Source organism: Nomascus leucogenys, chromosome 13, assembly GCF_006542625.1.
Source record: "Nomascus leucogenys isolate Asia chromosome 13, Asia_NLE_v1, whole genome shotgun sequence".
In the NCBI taxonomy this organism is placed as follows: Eukaryota; Metazoa; Chordata; class Mammalia; order Primates; family Hylobatidae; genus Nomascus; species Nomascus leucogenys.
Window position 1 is genome coordinate 30,948,178 of NC_044393.1, and position 21,543 is coordinate 30,969,720.

General features: G+C 49.6%; 1 protein-coding gene across 1 annotated transcript in view; it reads right to left on the bottom strand.

Annotated features, from left to right (window-relative positions):
- Positions 1-12,577: 12,577 nt before the first annotated feature.
- The window catches only part of EFCAB8 (EF-hand calcium binding domain 8), a 107,854-nt gene continuing 98,888 nt past the window's right edge, over positions 12,578-21,543 (bottom strand). The window contains exons 24-27 of the mRNA XM_030825422.1: positions 15,611-15,740; positions 14,203-14,407; positions 14,024-14,122; positions 12,578-13,048 (exon numbers count right to left, since the gene is read on the bottom strand). Of these exons, the coding sequence (XP_030681282.1) occupies positions 12,578-13,048; positions 14,024-14,122; positions 14,203-14,407; positions 15,611-15,740 (905 nt within the window). The remainder of the gene's footprint in view (positions 13,049-14,023; positions 14,123-14,202; positions 14,408-15,610; positions 15,741-21,543) is intronic.

A 21,543-nucleotide genomic window follows, 5' to 3' on the forward strand; every position in this document is an offset into this window, starting at 1 on the left:
CCACTCTGATGGTGTCACATCTCTGTTTGTTCTCCCTATCTTGATGGAAGTCTTTCCAGAAAGGACGTAGCTCCTTCAGCCATGAAGAAGAGCTGTTAACCCCTTCACCTGCTGAGCTGTGGGACCATGTCCAGCATATGCACCTGAGCTCTGCTCTTAGTTTTCCATGCTCTCCTGTCAGCATGCCCCTCCCCTCAAAGCCTCCTGCGCCTTCTTCCAGCTTCTTGTCTATAATAATGATAATAATAACAGCTCATAATTCTTGGGCATTAGGTACTCTCAGAGGATCGAGATAAAGGCAAGCTGTTTTAAAAGAAAAAACAGTGTGGTTAAAAACATCGCCTAAAAAAAACGAAAACAGAAAAACAGCCTCTGCAGCTAGGCTTCTTCCTGGGTTCAAATCCCAGCTTCACCACTAACCAGCTATGTGACCCTTTGGCAAGACTCTACCTCCCCGTGCCTCAGTTTCCTTATCTAACTGATTGGAATAATATTAGTACCTACCTCTTAGAATTGTGAGGATTAAAAGTAAAATCTTTAGAACATATCAAGCCTTTTGAATAGTGCTTGGTACGTAACAACTGCTCCTTAAATGTTAGTTGTTACTACTGCAGAGGCAGGATAGCCTGCTGGTTAGGGATGTAGCTTCCTCCTAACTGTGTGACCTTAGACCAATTACCCGACATCTCTGAATCCCATAGATGTGGGGGTTAAATGTAGTCATGCCTTGCATAAAACAACCACTCAATAGAAAGTTGTTTTTCCATGCCAGTCACTGTGATGATCTCACTGAATACTCACAACGTCTCATGGGGTAGGTAATATCACTGAACCCATTTTATAGATGACAAAACTGAGGCTTAGAAAAAAGGGTCTAATACAGGGCAGAATTCAAATTCATATTCAGGCCATCTGGGTCCATGCCCTTAACCTAATATGCTCTGAGCTTTGAAAAACCCATATCCAATGTGGTTAGAACTCTGAACATATTGAGCAAATTGGCACCGAGAGAGGACTTAAAACACATCTCACCTACATCATGCATGAGGACCTGTGGAGCTCAGAGGCCATGATCTGTGGCCCCAGCCAAAGTCTAGAAGCCTGAGGTTGCAGCAAGCGTGAGCTCCTGATGAGTGAGGAGTTTGTGGTTGGGCTGTGATTGCTGCGTGGAGAATCTAGGGGCCGAAGCGCAGGGCCAGTCCCTCACCACCAACTCCTGCATGCAGGGAGGGATCTGCAGGGGGACGTTGATCAGGACAGAGAACACAGCCAACAGGAAGGCCTGGAAATGCCCAGGGAGGGCACATATTCTTGGAGCCATGGCTGGGCCACTGTCAGAGGACCAAGCTGTGGTGCAATGGCTGTGTTCCTTGACATCAAGTGCAGAGCCACCTGGGGACAGGGGACATACCGAAGGCACATCAGGCACAGCAGGGGCTTCAGGCCCCCCATCCCCCACCCGCCTTTAGCCTGAGCCCTGCACCATGGCCCATGAAGACAGGCCATCCAGCCAGGGCGCCCTGGACAGTGTCCGGGATGCCCAGGTGCCAGCACTGAGGGCAAGAGTGGGTTGGAAGGGCAGGGAGGGACGAGTTACCAGCCCATCCCACAGCTGGACCCCCAGGGCCTCTCCTTGGACACCACTTAGCAGGTAAGGCCCAGAGAAAAGCAGGCAGGATATGCCCCACCCCATTCACAGCAACAGTCTGGCCAACCATTCTGGTTTGCCCAGGACTGGGGAGTGCCCAGGATGTGGAACTTTACGTTTGAAAACCAGGACAGTTCCAAGCAAACCAGGACAAGCTGGTCACCATCTACAACAGGAAATAGGGGCTCGTGAGACAGGCAGGCTGACTGGTTTCCTGGTTTTGATGTGGTTTAGAGAAAAAGTACAAAAACCCCTTATCAGGCCGTAGCTCACCTAACTTCCAGCCAATCAGCAGCCAAAGACCCAGGAAACTATTCACCACGAGTTCCTGCTTTCGGTGGCTATGGACTTCCCTGGGGCCCCGCATGTGCAGTTAGACTTAAACTTCAACTTACCCTCTTCCTCATTTTAATGCTGCAAATCATGCCCAAGGTGGAGATTTAAAATGCTGATGTTACATGCAATGTTTGAAAAAGTGTGTTGAGCCACTGTGCAAGTGCTAGAGAAACCCCTCCTCCTGTCCATGCCCTGGCAAAACCCGTCCCTATAGAAAGGCCCTGGAAATCTAACCCACACACTCCACTGGGGAGCAGCCTGCCCTTTTCCTTTCACGTTGCTGACTTCGCTCGTGCACAAGCTAAATAAAGCTCTTTCTCTTTGCTGCTATGTCTGGTGATCGCTCTTGATTTCCTGGCAGATTACAAGAACCCAGGGCGCTGATAACACTAGAACCCTGGGATGCCTGAGAGGAGAGAGAATCAGAGTGAGAAGCAGCACCTGAGAGAGCAGAGAGGTGGAGACAGAGAAAACACAAGGCCAAAGACAGGAGGCAATGAGACCGAAGCAGAAAGAGAATGGACGGAGAAACAGGAAGACAGAGTCACAACTAGAGACACAGAGACGGGGGAAAGAGAGGCAGGAAGTGGAACGGGACAGGGAGATGGCGTTAATGGTGGAAGGTGTCCTGGTTCTTGGCATCTTGAGCAAAGAATTGGACAAAATACACAAACAAAGCAAGGAAGGAATGAAGGGCTTTATTGAAAATCAAAGTACACTCCACAGTGAGGGAGCAGGCCCTAGCGTAGGGGCTCAAGGGCCCGGTTACAGAATTTTTGGGAGTTTACTCTCTAGAGGATTCCACTGGTTACTTGGGGGTACACCCTATGTAAATAGAGACAATGAAGTAAAATTACAAAGTTATTTACTTGGCCTACACCCCATGGAGAGGATATTTCCTGTCCTAGCTGAAGTGAGAATTGGCCTTATGTTCCCTGCCTTCAGACCCTATTTTCCTGCCTCACTGGGGGCACTCCAAAGACCCTGTGGCTGCCTCCCTGTCCCAGCTGAGCCCTCAGCCCCTCACCTCCCGCTCTGGGCCTCCCACCTGGTCTCCCACCCCCATCCCATGCCCACGCTGGTTCACGGTTGAGCACAGAGGCCCCCACCTGCTGGTACCCCATCTAGGGAGACAGAGGTTCAGGGAGGGAAGGGCCTCATAGGGGTCCCACAGCACCTCAAACGGGTAGCTGGAGCCTGCAGCCTGGCCCACTCTGTGCTGCCCATGGCACTGGGAGGAAGGGAAACCACCTCATGGCCCTTCCCCAGCAGCTGATGTGTGCCAGGCGGCATGCCCAGGCATAACGGGCATGAGACAGGCAGTATTGTCACCCCGGTTTTGCAGATGAGGCTAGCAAGGAGCTGTCTCTGACCTGAGGTCACACAACCAGGACTTGAACCCAGGCTTGCTGACCCCAGATCCCAAGCTCTTTCCCCAAGACTGACAAGAAAACCAGAGGGTGGAAAGGGGGCTTGGTGTCCCCTGGACCCTGCAGCTCAGCACTTTAGCCCCACCCAGACCAGGACAAGCCCACTGTGGAAGAGGGATCCCACCCCCAAGCCTCCCCAACCCAGCCTCAAGCCAGGGGCTCAGGAGGCCGGAGACAGGGCTGGGGTCTGAACGGGGTAGCCAGGATGGGGCTGAGACCCGGACCCGCCCCTGCCATTGATTTGTTGTGTGGCCCCTGCCTGGTCCCATTCCATCTCTGGGCCATTGCCCTGACCTGCAGTGTTGCTGTGAACGCTGATGAAATGGGGGTAGGGTGCTAGGCCAGGCCACCAACACAAAGCACAGCTCTCTTCCCACCTGAGAACCAGGCGAGCGAGCAAGAGTTTTGCCTACGTCCCTGGGCCCCTGGGTCTGCTCAGTTTCCCTACTTTCCAAAATATCCACACCCCCAGAACACCTGATCCTCATCACCTCCTGATCCTCAGTTTCCTCATCTGAATAATGGGCACAGCTCAGCCCATTGCAGTATTCTCCTCCTTCCTTGCAGTATTCTGGGGGACCGAGCCCAGTCTCTGGGTGCCTCGAGCAGTTTCCGGGTCCTGGGATGTTTCTCTTTCCACAAGCGGCACCACCAGCCAGGGCAAAGTAGGAGTGTGTCCCTGGTCATGGTGGCCTGCTGGGCACTCTCCAGTGTGCTCTATGACCCCTGGCCATGGCTCAGCCTGTCCGGGCTCAAAAGGAATGAGTGGAATTGCAAAGGCCCCAGGGCTCACCAGGCAGGACAGCAGCTCCCGGATGCTTTTGGAGACCAGGATTTATATGTGTGGCCCGGAGGCTGCCATGAGACAGGGTATAGGCTAAGTCAGCCGGCCACCCCCTGCCTTGCCACTGCTTTCTGTGGGTGATAGGCAATGCCAGGCTTCTAGCTGACCTACCCCATGGACTTTCTGCAACTGGCGAGAACTTCCTGTATGCCCAGGCACCTTCATGAGCCACCTTCCCTCCCCCACCCCCATCCTATCTAAAGTCAGGGCTTATCAGAGGATAAAGTAGGCCAGGGGTGACAGGGTATTTGAGGGGATATCTAAGCAGAACCTGAGGGAGAGGCATTCCATCTGGGGGAAGGCCTTCTCAGGCAGAGAATAGGGTCCTGTTCTCCAGACACAAAGGTCCTGACCGGCCCTGGGCTTATAGACCCCCCCTCCTCCAGGAAGCCGTCTTGGATTGCTTCTTCCATGTCTGCCCACTCTCCCATGAGATTTGCCTGGCTGGCACAGAGGAGTGGGTATGCATTCAGGACAGATAATCTGCTGGATAAGCTAACAAGAAGCTGCATCCATGCTGTGGAGAAATAATCTGTGTCCCAACAGGAAAGGGCAGGGTCTTCCTCACTCTGGTGTCCCCGGTGCCCCACACACAGTAGATGCTTAACAAGAGTTGATCACATGTGAAATTTGGAAGTGGCACCAGAAAATGAGGTCAAGGGTGGCTCATTTCTGAGGACAAAGCTGTCCCCACACTCTCCTCAGTGCCCTCATGTCCCATGTCCTGGTGGAGGGACTCCCGTCCTTGGGCTGCCAGCCTGTGGCCATGACCCCTCAGCCCAGCTGGGCCCGAGGAGACAGTTCTGCTCCGCTGCAGAGAGATGGCTGCCCGTGCCTTTGTCTGGTGGCAGAAGTACATTGTTAGGGGCAGGCAAGATGCCGTCATGCGTGTCTTCCTGCTCCTTTCAAGAGCAGCTGGGCGGCAGCTCTAGATCCTGGAGAAGGTTCAGACCCCAAGGAGCAGCCATCATGGGCGAGGCCTCCAAGAATTGCAGCATGGAGGTGTTTACTCATCACATGAAGAATGATGTGTATGAAGCGTCGATTTTGGGATTATGAGTTGTGCATGTGTGTGAGTATATAAGTGAGTGAATGAGTGTGAGTCTGAGTGTGCGTGTGTGTGAGTGTAAGGGTATGCATGGGTGTGTATGTGGGCGTGTGCACAAATTCACATAAAAACAGAAAAGTCTCTGTACACAGCCAGGGAGGGTTCCAGGGACAATAGGAATTTCATGATCAACTTGGCAGTCAGCCTGTTGGACAGCCTCCCACTCTGCAGCCCATTTTCCTCCTAAACCCTGTGTGGGGCCAGACGCGGTGGCTCACACGCCTGTAATCCCAGCACTTTGGGAGGCCGAGGCGGGTGGATCTCTTGAGGTCAGCAGTTCGAGACCAGCCTGGCCACCATGGTGAAACCCCATCTCTACCAAAAATACAAAAATTAGCAGGGTGTGGTGACATACGCCTGTAGTCCCAGCTACTCAGGAGGCTGAGGCAGGAGAATCGCTTGGACCCAGGAAGCAGAGGTTGTGGTGAGCCGAGATTGCGCCATCACACTCCAGCCTGGGTGATGAGAGCAAGACTCTATCTCAAAAAAAAACCCTATGTGGGATGCAGTCACCTAGTTGGTTAGAACAGGCACCCCACAGACACCGGCAACTTACGGATGAACCCCAGTGAACTTTGTCATGACTGTGCTGAAGTCTCCCGCCCAGAAGGAGCTGTAGCCTCATCACCAGGACATGAGACCTATGTGCCGCATGATGACTCACTGCATCTGTGCAACTGGGACCCCTCTTCTGTATGCTGTGGTGCACCCCTTCCCCTCTCCATCACCCAGAAAGCCCTCCGTCAGTTTCCCTCAGGGAGACCATGCTTTGGAGAATACACCCAGCACCCTCCTTACTTGTGCCAAGTAATGAGGCTCCTATTGATCAAAACCCGAGTTCTCACGGCAAGTGGTTTGTGGCTCACCAGGCAAATGAACCCTGGTTTTTTTTGGCAGGGGTAAGAAATCTGGAAGAAAAATGCACTAAAATGATCTCTGGATGATGGAATCCAGGTGTTTTTTATTGACTTTGATGCTTTTCTATGTCTTTCTAATTTTCTATACTCAGTCCGTGCTACTTTTAGAATCAGAAAAGAGCTAAATCCAAGTGGGGTTTACGCCATTGGTGCAAAAAGCAGAGAGCAGGCGAGGAGGGACGTAGGCACTAGAGGACGCACCAGGGTGACCGGTGACCAGCAGGCAGGGCCTCCATCCAGCTTCGTCATGCCGGCTCCTGCGGGACGTTGGCTTCCATTTCCCCATCTGGGTTCTAAGCTCCTTCTGACTCTGGTGTTCTGGAATGATCTACCCGGCATCCCAGGTAGGGCCTGGGTGGGAGAGGCTGGGTGTGGGCAGTGGGGCAGACATGGCTGCTCACTCGCTATTGGTGGAGCTCAACCCTGCCTGTCATGCTGAAGCCTGTGACGGCTGCATCTTGGGCACCTGCTGCCTGGAGGGACAGCCTGTGGGCTCTGGCACCTGAGGCAAATCTCCAGGGTTGGCTGAAGTCAGAGTAGGAGATGAGATTCAGACCTTACAATTATTTAAGTGTCTACAATTCACCAGATCTACAGCGTGTGAGAAACACAGTGAAAGCATCACTGCAGCATGATCTTAGTTCTTTCAGAAAAGCCCCACAACCTGCAAAATTAACCTGTGCTTGCAGCTGTGCTTGCAGAAGTGAAGGCTGGAAGCCAATAACCACGAACCAGCCACAGGATGAGTTGAACCAAGCAGTGCCGCCTTGACTGAACTCTTGTCTCATTACCCTGCGAAAATCTCCACCCAGGGGGAGCAATGTACCTTGCTAGGCACAAAAAGTGCTGGGTGCAAAAGACAAGACTGTGCAAGGTCCAGCCTCTCCTGGAAGAACCCACCTTTCTCCAGGAATCCCTGGCCCAGTCTCCACCTACCTGCCCTAAAAGCCCTTAAAATCCCCCTTTGCCCTGTGCTTTAGGGAGAAGGTGCTTTGAACACGAGCTCCCCTTCCCCATTCCTTGATCAACAAATGACGTTTGACTCTGCTTTGCCCAACCTGGTTTTGTCCTCATGGCACAAACAGCACCGGGCAGGGAAAGGACGCATTAGGGTCAACTGACCCCTTCAAGGGTGGATCACAGAAGGTTATTGTAATGGGGCTGGGTGCACTGAGGGGAGGTTTGAAGAGTCCCAGAGTCAGGGGGTTGGGGACAGGTTGGCCTGTCCTGGTCCATGGTATCCAGCCAGGTGGCCCCAAGTCAGGATCTTGGGTCTCTAAAGGAAACCCTGAATCACCCTCCAGGTCAGGGCTATGCAGAGGCCTCTAAGAAAATCCCCTGAAGCCTGGTAGCTACCACCCCCATCTCCCCCACTCCCCAGCCCCAGTGTCCTTCCTCTGGGCAGAGGAGGGGCCAGCCTTAGGCCTGGCCTCAAGCCTTTTCACCAGCCTCGCCACACACCTCCCCACTTCCTGAATTCTCCACCTGAGATGCTGCGCAGAGCAGGATGTAACGGAAGGATCGAGGGCTTTAGCTCAGAAAACCCTGGGTTCGAATGCTAGCTCTACCAGTTTCTAGCTATGAAACCTTACTCCTTGCTGAGCCTCAGTTTGCCCTGTTGTAAAATGGGGCAAATGCCTAAGAAGACTGTTGTCCAGCTCAAGTGAGCTCATGGGCAGGAGAGGGTTCTGGAAATAGAGTCTGGACTGGTGAGGAGCACCTCACTTATCCCCCTCAAGAGAGCCCATGGCCGCCCCAGGCCTTGCCTGTCCTGCCTTTCCTTCCCAATCCCAGTTGCGCCCCTGCCCGGGCCCACAACTCATTTTCCAAACCTGCACAGACTACACCAGGGCTCAGCGCTGGAGAGGCAGGACCCTGAGGTGCTGGCAACCAGGACTGGGCGCATCAGCTGGGTACCTTGGTTAAATGAGGCTGATTTCTGGCATCAGCCAATGAGACTTTGGCAGGGACACTCCCTTCCCACCTCAAGTGGTGGCCAAGGTCACCAAGCCCTTTGCAGGCTGGGCTAAACTGGACAGACACCAGGACAGCACAGTCAGGAGGGACCAGGGGTCCTTCCTCCCAAGGGAGCAAGGCCAGAGCCTAGGACAGGCCCCAGAGCCAACTCCACTGGACATAGCTTTGTGGGGGTTCAGTTATCTGGGACAGCCCAGCAGTTACATTCAGAGCAGCTGAGCCTGGCCAGCATTCAAACACTGACTCCCCCACTTCCTGGCGGGATCGTGGGCAAGTAATTTCACCTCTCTGAGCCTCCCTTTCTCTGCAAAATGAGGTAATATCAGCACCCACCTCATGGAATGCTGTGAGGATTAAATGCACTTTTAGTATCTGGTTCGGGGCCTGACGCTTGGAATGCGTCTAATAAAGGTTGTCTCTCACTTCCTTCAACTTTGAGAAAGAGGGAATGCTGGAAATTCCATCCTTTTGCAGAAGGGAAAATGAGTTCAAGCCCCTTCCTTCTCGGATAAGTCAACGAGGGAAATCCGGTGAAGGTGGAAGAGAGGAATCAAGCACAGCCACCCCTGTTCCGTGCCTGGCTCGGAAACACCGGTCGCTGGGTCAGTGAGGAGGTGGCAGGTAACTTAGAGTTCATCATTGGTTTGCGGGACTCTAGCTGAAATTTTCTGGGAGAACAAACTGGGATTTAAGAAGAGGGCGTCAGCTACAAAGCTGAAAGCTCTAGAAACTGGGAAAATTGGCAGGGCCTGGTGGCTCATGCCTGTAATCCCAGGCTTTGGGAGGCCGAGGTGGGTGGGTCACCAGAGGTCAGGGGTTCGAGACCAACCTGGCCAACATGGTGAAACCCCATATCTACTAAAAATACAAAATTAGCTGGGCATGGTGCCACATGCCTGTAATCCCACTTACTTGGGAGGCCGAAGCAGGAGAATCGCTTGAACCCAGGAGGTGGAGGTTGCAGTCAGCTGAGATCATGCCACTGCACTCCAGCCTGGGTGACAGAGTGAGACTCTATCTCAAAAAAAAAAAAAAAAAAATAGAAACTGGGAAAAATCTTCAGTGCAGCCACACTCTCTTCTTCTCCGACCTCGGGGGCTGTTATGGGTTGACCTGTGTCCTCCAAAAAGATACGCTGAAGCCCACAGGCCCAGTACCCCAGAATGTGGCCTGATTTGGAAATACAGTCATGCAGAAGTCATCAGTTAAGGTGAAGTCATACTGGAGTAGGGCGGGCCCTTAATCCTATATGCCTGGTGTCCTTATGAGAAGACACTGTTGTTGGGTGCAGTGGCTCATGCCTATAATCCCAGCACTTTGGGAGTCTGAGGCAGGAGGATCCCTTGAGCCCAGGAGTTTGAGACCAGCCTGGGCAACATAGCAAGATCTTGTATCTACAAAAGTTTTATTTATTTATTTTTATTTTTTTGAGACACAGCCTTGCTCTGTTGCCCAGGCTAGAGTGCAGTGGCACAACCTCGGCTCACTGCAACCTCCACCTCCCAGATTCAAGCAATTCTCCTGTCTCAGCCTCCCGAGTGGCTGGGATTACAGGCATGCACTACCATGCCCGGCTAATTTTTGTATTTTTAGTAGAGACGGGGTTTCACCATGTTGGCCAGGCTGGTCTCAAACTCCTGACCTCAAGCAATCCTCCCATGTCGGCCTCCCAAAGTGCTGGGATTACAGGCATGAGCCACTGCGCTCGGCCTCTACAAAAAATTCTAAAAAGTAGCCAGACATAGTGATGTGCACCTGTGTTCTCAGCTACTTGGGAGGCTGAGGTGGGAGGATCACTGGAGCCTGGGGGGTTGAGGCTGCAGTGAGCTATGATCATCACACCACTGCACTCCAGCCTTGGTGACAGAGTGAGACCCTGTCTCTAAGGAGAAGGAGAAGAAGAGGAGGAAGGAGGGAAGAAAGAAAAAGAAGAAAGAAGGAGGAGGAGGAGAAGGAGGAAGGAGGAGGAGAAGGAGAAGAAGAAGAAGAAGAAGAAGAAGAAGAAGAAGAAGAAGAAGAAGAAGAAGAAGAAGAAGAAGAAGAAGAAGAGAGGAGGAGGAGGAGAAGGCAGAAGGAAGAAGGAGGAGAAAAAGAAGGAAGGAAGGAAAAAGAAAAGAAAAGAAAAGAAAAGAAAAGAGGCATCATGGAGACCCATGAAGGAGATGCCCGTGTGACAATGGAGGCAGAGTGAGGAGCAGGGCGGGGAATGCATCTCTAAGCCAAGGAACACCAAGCAAAGATTACCAGCAAACACCAGAAGCTGGAAGAGGCAAGGAAGGGTCCTCCCCTACCAGGTTCAAGGTGCCCTGTTGACACCTTGATTTTGGGCTTCTGGCCTCCAGAACTGTGAAAAAATTAATGTCTATTGTTTGAAGGCCCCTGTGTGGGGTGCTCTGTTACCAACTTCCAGGGGCATCCAGAAGCAAACGCAGGGGTCTAAAATGAGAAGCCCCTTCCCAGGGGAGGTGGTATGAAGGGAAGGTCAGGGGAGGCACTGCTTGGGGTCTGCGTGGCCTGGGCAGGGCCCCATCACCTGTGCCCCCAACCCCGACCACAAAGGTGTCTGATCCCCAGCACCTCCTCCTGGGGACACATGCCATGATCTTCTGTGGCCCAGACAGCAGGCCTCTCCTCAGCCCCAGACAGACGCCTTTTTCAGCTCCACCATAAGGAAGAGTTTTCTAGATTAGAAGGCACTTAACAGATGTTTGTTGTGAAGGTGAAAATCAACAAGGGCTGCTGGGTGGGTTTACTGGGAAGCTACTGACACGTAAGCTGCAGCCTCTTCCAAGCTGACACCTTGACCTCCAGGCTCCAGAGCTGAGACAATTAGTTTCTGTTGTTTTAAGACATCAAGTGTGTTACTTTTTTTCCAGCAGCACTAGGAAACGGATACAGAGATGGTATTGGGATACAGCCTGCAGATGGATTTTAGCCTCAATAATGCCTGGCTCCTGGGTGCCCCTGACTCCTTAATACAAGAACCAAGCTGGGAGGGCTTAGATCATAGTTTCTTCATACAGGAGAGGATGCAGTGACCCCAGGAAGGAGGCACAGGTGACACAGAAACTCCCAGCAGACCGGGCGTGGTGGCTCACGCCTGTAATCCCAGCACTTTGGGAGTCCGAGGCAGGTGGCTTATTTTGGGTCAGGAGTTCGAGACCAACCTGGCCAACATGACAAAACTCTGTCTCTACTAAAAACACAAAAATTAGCCGGGCATGGCGGCACATGCCTGTAATCCCAGCTACTCGAGAGGCTGAGACAGGAGAATCACCTGAACCTGGGAGGCGGAGGTTGCAGTGAGCCGAGATCGTGCCACTGCACTCCAGCCTGGGTGACAGAGCGAGACTCTGTCTCAAAAACAAAAAAAAACAAACCTCCCAGCAGAGTGGTGGTGAGGAACCCGTGCTTCCACCCCTGTGAAGTTTAAAGGGAAATGGAAGGAGAAACAGCGAGATGAGAAACGACACATGCATCCCTCAGGGCTGAGCCTCGGACTGGACAGGAGGGTCAGTGGGGACACTGAGACTAACAGTTAGAGAGATCCCCCAAGAACCCCAGCCTATAGCCCACCTCCTCCTTGCTCAGCAGCAGTGGGCTGCCCCAGCTCCCTTCAGGTTGCAGGTGATGTGTCCAGAGGGCCCCACATGCCCCAGAATGGGATCTCCAGCTGCCGAGAGGGCTGATGGCCCAGCAGAGGTCTGGACAGGTGCCTCTGGGCCAGAGGGGAAGGACACATGGGACTCCATAGCCTGACAGCGGCAGAGCCAGGAGGGGTGCTGCCCACCACGCTTCCAGCCCTCTCTGCACACGGGACAGAACAGCGTGCTTGGGGTGGAGTGTTTGATGATGGGGGAAGACTGACAGATAGCAGAGGCAGAAGACAAACAGCCACGAGCCTCACCAGATGGCTGCCAGGCCTCACTCTTGCCATGAGGCTGAACCGAGTTTCCAAGCCAACCAGCCATGCCCAGGTGTCCTTGGAAAGGGACTCTCCTCTCTGCCTCTGCCAGGGCCAGGGGATGTGACCGGTATCAGATAAGGAAGGACCTAAGGGGGCAGGGAACACACAGCCCAACCTCATCACCTGTGGATGCCCACAGCTGAGAACATTTATTTTCTGCCCCAGGGCTCTGTGCAGGGCCAGAGAGAAGACAAGATTAGGAGACAGGTGGACTTCCCCAGAGAGGCCGAGTGGGGTGGCTGGGGGAAAGGCCACATCCTCTGGGTCTGGTAGGGAATAAGCCGGGAACATGCAGGACCGCCATGGGCCTGGTTGCCCTGCTGGAGGACTAGAGAAGATAGTGGAGCACCTCAGAACCTGGCGTGGGAGCCCCCCTTCACAGAGGACATGAAGGTGGCCTTCAGAGGCCTTGGGGGCCGCTTGAAGGAGGAGACAATGTGCTTGCGGGTCACTGACCTCTGCAGGGTGGACTTGGACACCGGGGATGGGACCGAGGGGGTGGAAGGGGCCGTGGAGGCCGACTGGGGCCGCAGCAAGGAGAACTGGGGCCTCAGGAAGGCGGGCAAGCTGGAGTCCAGCAGCCTAGAGGCTGAGGCAGTGACAGATAACAAGGAAGATGGGGAGGAGGGGGTCGCAGGTGTGCTGTCCATGGTATCCAGCATAGCCTGCTCCCTGCTGGGCACCAGGTCCTTCTGGACATGGCGGGCCACCAGGCAGACGTGCTGGTCTTGCTGGTCTGGGCCCCTGCTGGTCGGGAAGTCGGGCTGCTGAGTGGGCGTCAGATCACTGAAGTGCAGGCTTTGGTAGACCTGAGGCGAGATCTGCAGGGAACAGAGTGGGGAGCGGGAACGGGGCACCAGTTGGAGCCGGGGACACCCAGGATCAAGAGTAGACTCTCAGGAAGGAGGCACCCTGAGGTCTTCCCATGCCAAGGTGTGTCCAAAGGACTGTGGCTGCCACTAACCACCGTGGCCTGTGGGCCCATGCATCCACCCTGCACCAGGCCAGGTGCCCAGCCCTGCTCTCCACCCAGTTACAGTGCTTGTGGCAACTCTGTGAGCTGGCAAGCAGACTGCCCGCTTCTGAGAATGAGGCCTCGAGCTGGACCCTGGGTGAGGCCCAGGTGCAAAGAGCTCCTTGGAGCAATCCATCTCACACCAGCCTCTCCCCAGCCCGGGACAGGGGGGCCCTGCAGGGACATGGCCTTCAGTGTTATCTCATTTATTCTTAAGGGGGACCACAGGGAGGAGGGAGCTCCCACAAACGGCAGACAAGGACGGGGAGGCTGGGAGAGGCTGGGATCTCAAATCTGGAGCTCAATCTGCTCTTTTGAACATCCCCTGCTCCTTTCTGTCCCTGATGGAGAGCCACTCCTTCCGTTTACCCTGTCTCTTACTATGGGCCTGGCATGATGCCCTGGTCTGCTGTTTGAGCACCAAGGTAGTGGGGACACAGGTGGGAAATATGCTAACCAGCAAATAGACAGCCACAGACCATACGAAATGCTTGGAGGCTATAGACGGGGCCCCGCCCAAGGGGACCTCGTCCCACAGGCCCTTGAGGCTTGTCCTCAAGGACAAAAGCTGCACCACTGACCTCAGCCAGGGCCTTGGCAAACAAACCAGCCACGTCAGTCTCATCCCAGACCCATCCATGGCCCAGAATCCCGTTAAAGGACAAAGGCTCCTGTCCACCCCCACTGAAGGGCTGTGTGGGCACAAGTGTGGCTGCTGGTGGACATGGGATCCCCTGGCCCCTGACCCAGCCTCTTGGGGAGCTGCCCCATCCCGCCTCACCTGATGCTTCATCCAGCCATACGGCACCCTGGTGGACAGGAACCTGGTATTCCGCAAGCGTTCCTTGGGCTTATACGCCGCTCCCAAGACTTTGCTCACCTGCAGGAGCCATGCCCAAGAATGAAGGCTGCGAGTTGGGGGTCCCTGCGCCCCTCCCTGTGCTCCCCTCCCAGCCTCACCTGCTTGTCCCTGGACTCCCACTTGTTCCAGCTGTCCTCAATGTCTTCCAGGGGGTGCTTTCCGGCCCACGGGGACATCAGGGCCATCTTCTGCAGCTTGGCCCAAGCGTCTGCCTCCTTATCTGCCTTCCCATGCAGGAGGGCCATCAGCACTGCCTGCTCCCGCCGCTGGTATATCAGGGCCTCAGCCAGATCCCGCTGCTCCCTAGTGTGGGGGGCTTTCCTTCACAAGATGTCTCCCCACCGCAAAGCAGGGTGACCCTCCCAGAAACCCTGAAAGGCTCTCCCCTTCCTGGCCTGATCCTTTCCAATCTTCCATCCCTCCCTCACGCCAAACTCCCCAGAGCCCATCACTGAGCAAGTATGGAATTAACATTTGCAAAGCCTGGATCCAGCTGGCCCAGCAGTCCTGCCACTCTCCCACCACTCTGTCCTCTCCACCATGCAGACCTGATACGCGGTCTGACTTTATCTGGACCTCCCCTTGTGGACTATTTAAACATGTCTGCCCCCTGCCCCAGGGAAACCCTGCCTTTGCCTTGTTTGATGTCCCTCCACTGTACTGTCAAGATGTATGCCTTGATGGAAGCATAGGAGTCACAAAGATTCTGTGGATGCCTGACAGACTCCTACTTAAATGTCAAAACCCGACTCCAAAATCACCTCTCCTATGAAGCCTCCCTTACTTGATCCACTGAATCACATAGATTGTCCTCTGAGCCATCCCTGTTCCTAATACTCTCATTACTTATCACATAAAACTGCAGCCATGAGTCTGCATGTCCACCTCCCTGAGTAAACTGTGAGTTCTCTGAGGCAGGACTGTGTCTGGATGTCTTGTATTTCTAGAACCTAGCATAAGGTCTGTCAGTCAGTAGGATCTCAATACACATTTTCTTGAATGAACCAGAATTACTGGAGACTTGGTCAGGAATAAAGATGGAGTGGATGGAGTGGGTAGGAGATGAACCTGCAGGGGGATGAACAAGTAGCAAGCAGCCTGCTGTTCCCTGCAAATCAGGGAAATAACACCTTGGGCCTGGGCCTGAGCACTCCTCTGCCGGACCTCTGGCCATGCAGCAATGACCTCTGCAGGGAAGCCAGCTGCAGCAAATGTGGGCCTGGCTGGGGGACAGGGCCCCATCCAAGCACTTGGGTTTTTGTATTTTCCGCTTTCACTGCTCAACCTTTCAGCTGAGCTGGGCTAAAACAGGGCCTGGGCTCTCCAGCCATAGCTGCCACTGTGGAGTAGAGCTGCCTGCAACCCTCAAGCCTCTGGCCTTCTGAGGGTCCTCCCCACCCATGCCTAGCTCTACCCAACCCAGGTAGAGGCTTCCCAGGACCTGGGAAGACTCACAGCCTCTCCCTCCTCAGGCCAGAGAAGATCAAGCAGGCTGTGCTCACTCACTGCAGCTCCAGATGTAAGGCCTTCTGGGTGGTGCCAGTGGAGTCACCCTCTTCCTCTAAGCTTGCTCTGTTTTCATGAGGACCATCACAGGCATCCTGTAGTCTTTTCCACACACTCAGGCCAAACGTTCCTGTGATTTGACCAGACACTGCTCAGAACCACAACTGGCATACCCCCTCCTCCAAGCCCTCTGCCCCTTATCCTCTACCTTCAAGAAGTTGTTATCCTCAGCCCCCACACTCACTCAAATGTTGAGTGCCCACCATACGCCAGGCATGACACCGAGTACTCAACAAATATGTGGATGAGCCAGACAGAAGCCCTAGGACACCTCGGAGCTCAGGCCTAAAGCATCCTGCCCCACATGTGAACTGAGATGGGGAGAGTACTATGGCAGTGATACTATGGAATGATCCTCAATTGGGCTTCAGGTAGCTTGTGTGTAAAATAGCAATCGCATAAAATGGTCAGACACCCATCAGATATGAGATTTGGGGTGGTGGGGGAAGGAATGGGGCTGGAGTAAAAAGTAGGCACTGAAAACAGAATTAAGTCCTGCTCCTGGGCAGAGAATAGTGAGTAGTAGGCCATTCTCCTGCTGCAGGATTTTTAAAGTTAAGAAAAATAAAACAGATAGGTAACAAAATCATTTAAGAAAAAAAATCACTGGAGAGCAGTAGAAGCAAAGAGGGCCAGGTGAACTAAGATGACAGAAAGGGATGAGTCTTTCCAAGAAGAGCTGGGAAGTGGGAGCTGCTTTCTTGTCTCGGGGGCACTCCTGAGTCTACACACAGGCTGAATGAGAATCAGACTTGGCTTAGAGAGAGAGAAACCAGCAGAGCTTCTGACATCCACTGTGGCTGGCGTGATTAATTAAGTCTCGTCTGAATGCACAGCTGTTTTTCGGTTAGGACATCTGCCGAGCACCAGGGAGGCTGGGGTTGTAGGTGCTGGTATAGAAAAGCAGAATGAGATCACTGGGAGACAGAGTCCCACTGAAGGAGGAGCCTGAAACAGACACGGATTTCAACCTTGAGACAACTGAACACAGAGGCAAACTGAGTCCTCCTAAAGCTGCTATCCAGCCCCAACCCAGTTCAATCCCCAACTGGATGGAGATGCTCAGCCCTATACAGAGGAAAGAGCAAATGCTCTGGGGGAAATAATATCAACTAAAGTCTTTACAGTCCATTTATGGCCCAGAAAAGTTTTGGGTTTTTTTTTTTATTTTATTTTGTATATATGACATGTGAAAAGGCAAATATAACCAATAATCAAGAGAAGAAATAGGCATTAGAAGTGGACCCTCCAGAAGATTCAGACATTGGAGTTAGCAGATTAAAACTTCAAATAACTGTTACAAATAATGTTAAATAAAATTAAGCAAAATTGAATAAAATGGTGGAACAGAATTGTAATCTATAGAAAAGAATCAAATGGACATTCTAAAACTAAAAAAATACATCTAAAATTAAGAACTAATTCAATAGATTTAATAGCAAGCTGCATACAGAAGAGGACAGGATTCGTGAACTGGAAGGCAGGTCAGCAAAAAAATAGTCTGGAATTCAGAGATTGAAAAAACAAAAAAAGAATAGGGCATGAGAGACCTATGAGACAAATAGTCTGGTATACATATAGTTAGTACCCCCACAATGAGAGGAGAGAGAGAATAATGCAGAAGTAATAGTGAAGAGATAATATCTGAATGCTTTTCAAAACTGATGAAAGACATCAACCTCTAGATTTAAAAGATCAGTGAACTCCAAGCAGGGTAAATACAAACAAAACCACACTTAGGCACATCATAGTCAAACTGCTGAAAACCAAAAGCAGCCAGAGGGAAAAAAGACAAATTATCTTCAAAGAAGCAACTTGCAACTGACTTTTCAACAGAAAATATGAACACCAGAAGACCATTGAATGATTTTTTTCAATGCTGAAAGAAAAGAAACTGCTAGCTGAGAATTCTATACCCAGTAAAATAGTCTTAAATTTTACAGCAAAATAAAGATATTTTCAGATCAATAAACTATCAATAAACTATTGATCTGAAAATTTGATTAGAAAATTTGATCAGAAAAGTATTACTCTGAGAATTTATTAGTGGCAGACAACACTATAAGAAATAGGAAGTTCTTCAGACTAAAGGAAAACAATTGCAGACAGAATCCTAGAACTTCAAGAATGAAGAGCACCAGAAATGGTAAATATGTGAGTAACCATAAAAAGAAATTGACTGCTGAAAGAAATAATAATAACAATGTCTTATAGGAAGACATAACTTATGTAGAAATAAAATATATAATAATAACATAAACATGGGGGGATGTAAGATTCTTGCACAGGAAGTAGCACTAGGTCAAGAATACATATAATCTCTAAGGTAATCACTAAAAGAATAATATAAAAGATACCATTTAAAAAGCAAATAGAGGACATAAAACAACAATTTTTAAAGTATTTGATTAATCCAAAAGAAATAAGAAAAGGAAGAAAAAAGAAACCAAGAATAGATAGGATAAACAGAAAAAATAAATAGCAAGATGACTGACTTCAACCCAACTACATAAGTAACTGTTGATATTTAAATGGACTAAATATCCAATTAAAAGGTAAAGATTGTCAGACAGGACGAAAAAAATGAGACTCAATTATACATTGTTTAAAAGAGGCACACAAATATAGGAACAGAGATGAGCTGAAAGGGTTGTTTTTAACGAAAAATAGAGAAACAGCTTTTTCCCTCCCTCACATGGGCAGGCAGCATTTGCACATGGGAGGCAGGGCCTTTATTCCAGTTGGGTTAGAGGCCACCTATACCCTCGCTCAGGACACGGAACAGAAGATATATACTTGCTGTTTGGAGGTGGGGACGGCTCCCAGCCCCCTTCTCAAGCCATTCTTGGGGTTTCTTCAAAAATAGAACATTTACTAATCCAAACAGGACTCTCGAATACTGAGAGGGCATGCTTTTTAGATAATTTGTTTTATTTTATTTTTTATTTTATTTTATTTTATTTTATTTTTATTTTTTGAGACAGTGTCTTGTTCTGTTCCCCAGGCTGGAGTACAGTAGCACAGTCATAACTCACTGCAGCCTCGGACACCTGGGCTCTAGCAATCCTCCTGCCTCAGCCTCCTGAGTCAGTGGGACTACAGGTGCACACTTCCATGCCCAGCTAAGTTTTTAATTTTTTGTAGAGACAGGGTCTCACGTTGTTGCCCATGCTGGCCTCAAACTCCTGGGTTCAAGTAATCCTCCCACCTTGGTCTCTCAAAGTGCTGGGATTACAGGCATGAGCCACTGAGCCCAGCAGGGATCACTTGTTATAAATGCACTTGGAGGAGCCATTCTGTTTTTCACTTGTGTTCTTGTTTCTAATGGCCAGCTAGGGTTAAATCTGGGTTTGGCTTTAGGGGGAGGGAGGAGCCTGCCTTAAGCAAAATCATACAGCTCTATCTCCACTTACCAGAAAAATGCTGCATTTTTTTAGGCAAAACCAAGAAAACCAAAGTAAAATGGTATTTTGAATTCCCATTGGCCACTCTACTCGTGGGAGGATAGATGTCCAGGACCAAGAAGGTTTTAGGCACTCAAGGGTTCCTGGCCATAATACAAGAAAGTTCCATTAAGGAGTAAAATATAATTCAATAATATATTAAAAGAATAATACATCTTGACTAAGTGGGGTTTACTCCAGGAATGCAAGGTTGAACATTCATTCAAAAAAGGTAAAATTCAAAAAATGTAATTTACCACATCAACAGGATAAAGGACAAAAACTATATGATTATCACAGTAGAAGCAGAAAAAGCGTTTGACAGAATTCAACACCTCTTTATGATTTTTTTAACTCTCTTGGCTAATTAGAAATAGAGAAAACATCCTCTCTACACAACAATTAATTGAAGATGGATCATAGACCTAAATTAAAAGCCAAAATCTCTAGTTTCTAGAGGGAAATCTAAGAGAATATCTTTGTAATTTTAATGTAAGTAAAAATTTATTAGAGAACAAAAACATCTACTTTCTGATTTCAAAACATATCACAAAGCTACAATAATCAAGACAGTGTGGTACAGGCATAAAAACAGACATATAAACCAATGGAATAGAAGAAAGTATCCAAAAATAAAGCCTCACATATATAGTCAAATGATATTTAACAAAAGTGCCAAGACCACTCAATTGGGAAAGACAGTCTCTACAACAAATGGTGCTGGGAAAACCGAATTGCCACATGCAAAAGAGTAAAACTGGATCGTTATTTTACACCATATACAAAAATGAACTCAAAATGAATTAAATACCTAAACATAATACCCCAAACTGTAAAAACTCCTAGAAAAAATATGGAGGGAAAGCTTCATAACATTGGATTAGGCCATTATTTCTTGGATATGACACTAAAAAAACAGGCAATGAAAGCAAAAATAGACATTAAACTTGAAAACCTCTGTGTATCAAAAAACATAATCATGCTGGGTGTGGTGGCTCACACCTAAAATCCCAGCACTTTGGGAGGCTGAGGCAGGTGGATCACCTGAGGTCAGCAGTTTGAGACCAGCCTGGCCAAAATGATGAAATTCCATCTCTACTAAAAATACAAAAATTAGATAGGTGTGGTGGGCCTATAAGCCCAGCTACTTGGGAGGCTGAGGCAGGAGGATCGCTTGAACCCGGGAGGTGAAGGTTGCAGTGAGCTAGGATCGCACCATTGCACTCCAGCCTGGGTAACAAGAGCAAACCTCCATTTCAAAACAAACAAACAAACAAAAACCACAATCAACAATCAACCCAATGAAAAGGAAGCCTACAGAATGGGAGAAAGTATCTGAAAATCATATCCCTGATAAGAGGTTAATATCCATAATATATAAAGAACTCCTACAACTTAAAAACAACAACACCCAATTTGAAAATGGGCAAAAGACTTGAATAGATATTTATTTCTCCAAAGATGATATACAATGGCCAACAAGCACATGAAAAGATGATTGCCAACCTCATGAATCATTAGAGAACTGCAGATCAAAACCACAATATCATCCCATTAGAATGGTTGTTTCAAACAAAAAAAACAAAAACAAAATAACAAATGTTGGCAAGGTTGCAGAAAAATTGGAACCCTTGTGCATGTTTGGTGGGATTATAAAATGGTACATGTGCTATGGAAAACAGTATGGAGGTTCCTCAAAAAATGAAAAGTAGAACTACCATATGATCCACCAGTCCCACTACTGGGTAGTTATCCAAAAGAATTGAAAGCAGGGTCTCAAAGAGATAGATATTTGCACACCTATGTTCACAGAAGCACAATTCACAACAGCCAAGAAGTGGAGTCAACTAAAGTGTCCACTAATGGATGAATGGATAAAGAAAATGTTGCATATACATACAATGAAATATTATTCGATGTTAAAAAAGAAAGGATATCTTGTCACATGTTACAATATTAATAAATATTGAGGCCATTATGCTAAGTGTTAAGATGCCAGTCACAAAAAGATGACTATTGTATTATTCTACTTAGGTGGGTAACTAAAGTAGTTAAATTCATAGAAACAGAAAGTTGAATGATGGTTACCAGGGGCTGGAGGCAAGGGGAAATGGAGGAGTATGTTCAATGGCTATAAAGCTTCAGATTTGCAAAATGAAAAAGTTCCAGAGATCTATGGCACAACAGTGTGAATATACTTAACACTACTGAACTGTAGACTTAAAAATGGTTAAGATGGTAAGTTTTATGCTATATATTTTTACCACAATTTTTAAGTACCTAACATGTTCTTTAACTTGGTAAGTTGGACTTCATCAAAATTAAAAATTTCTGCTCATCAAAAGATGCCATCAGGAAAATGAATGGGCAAGCGATATACTGATAAAAGTACTCACAATGCAGATACCTGTTAAAAGTCTCATATCCAGG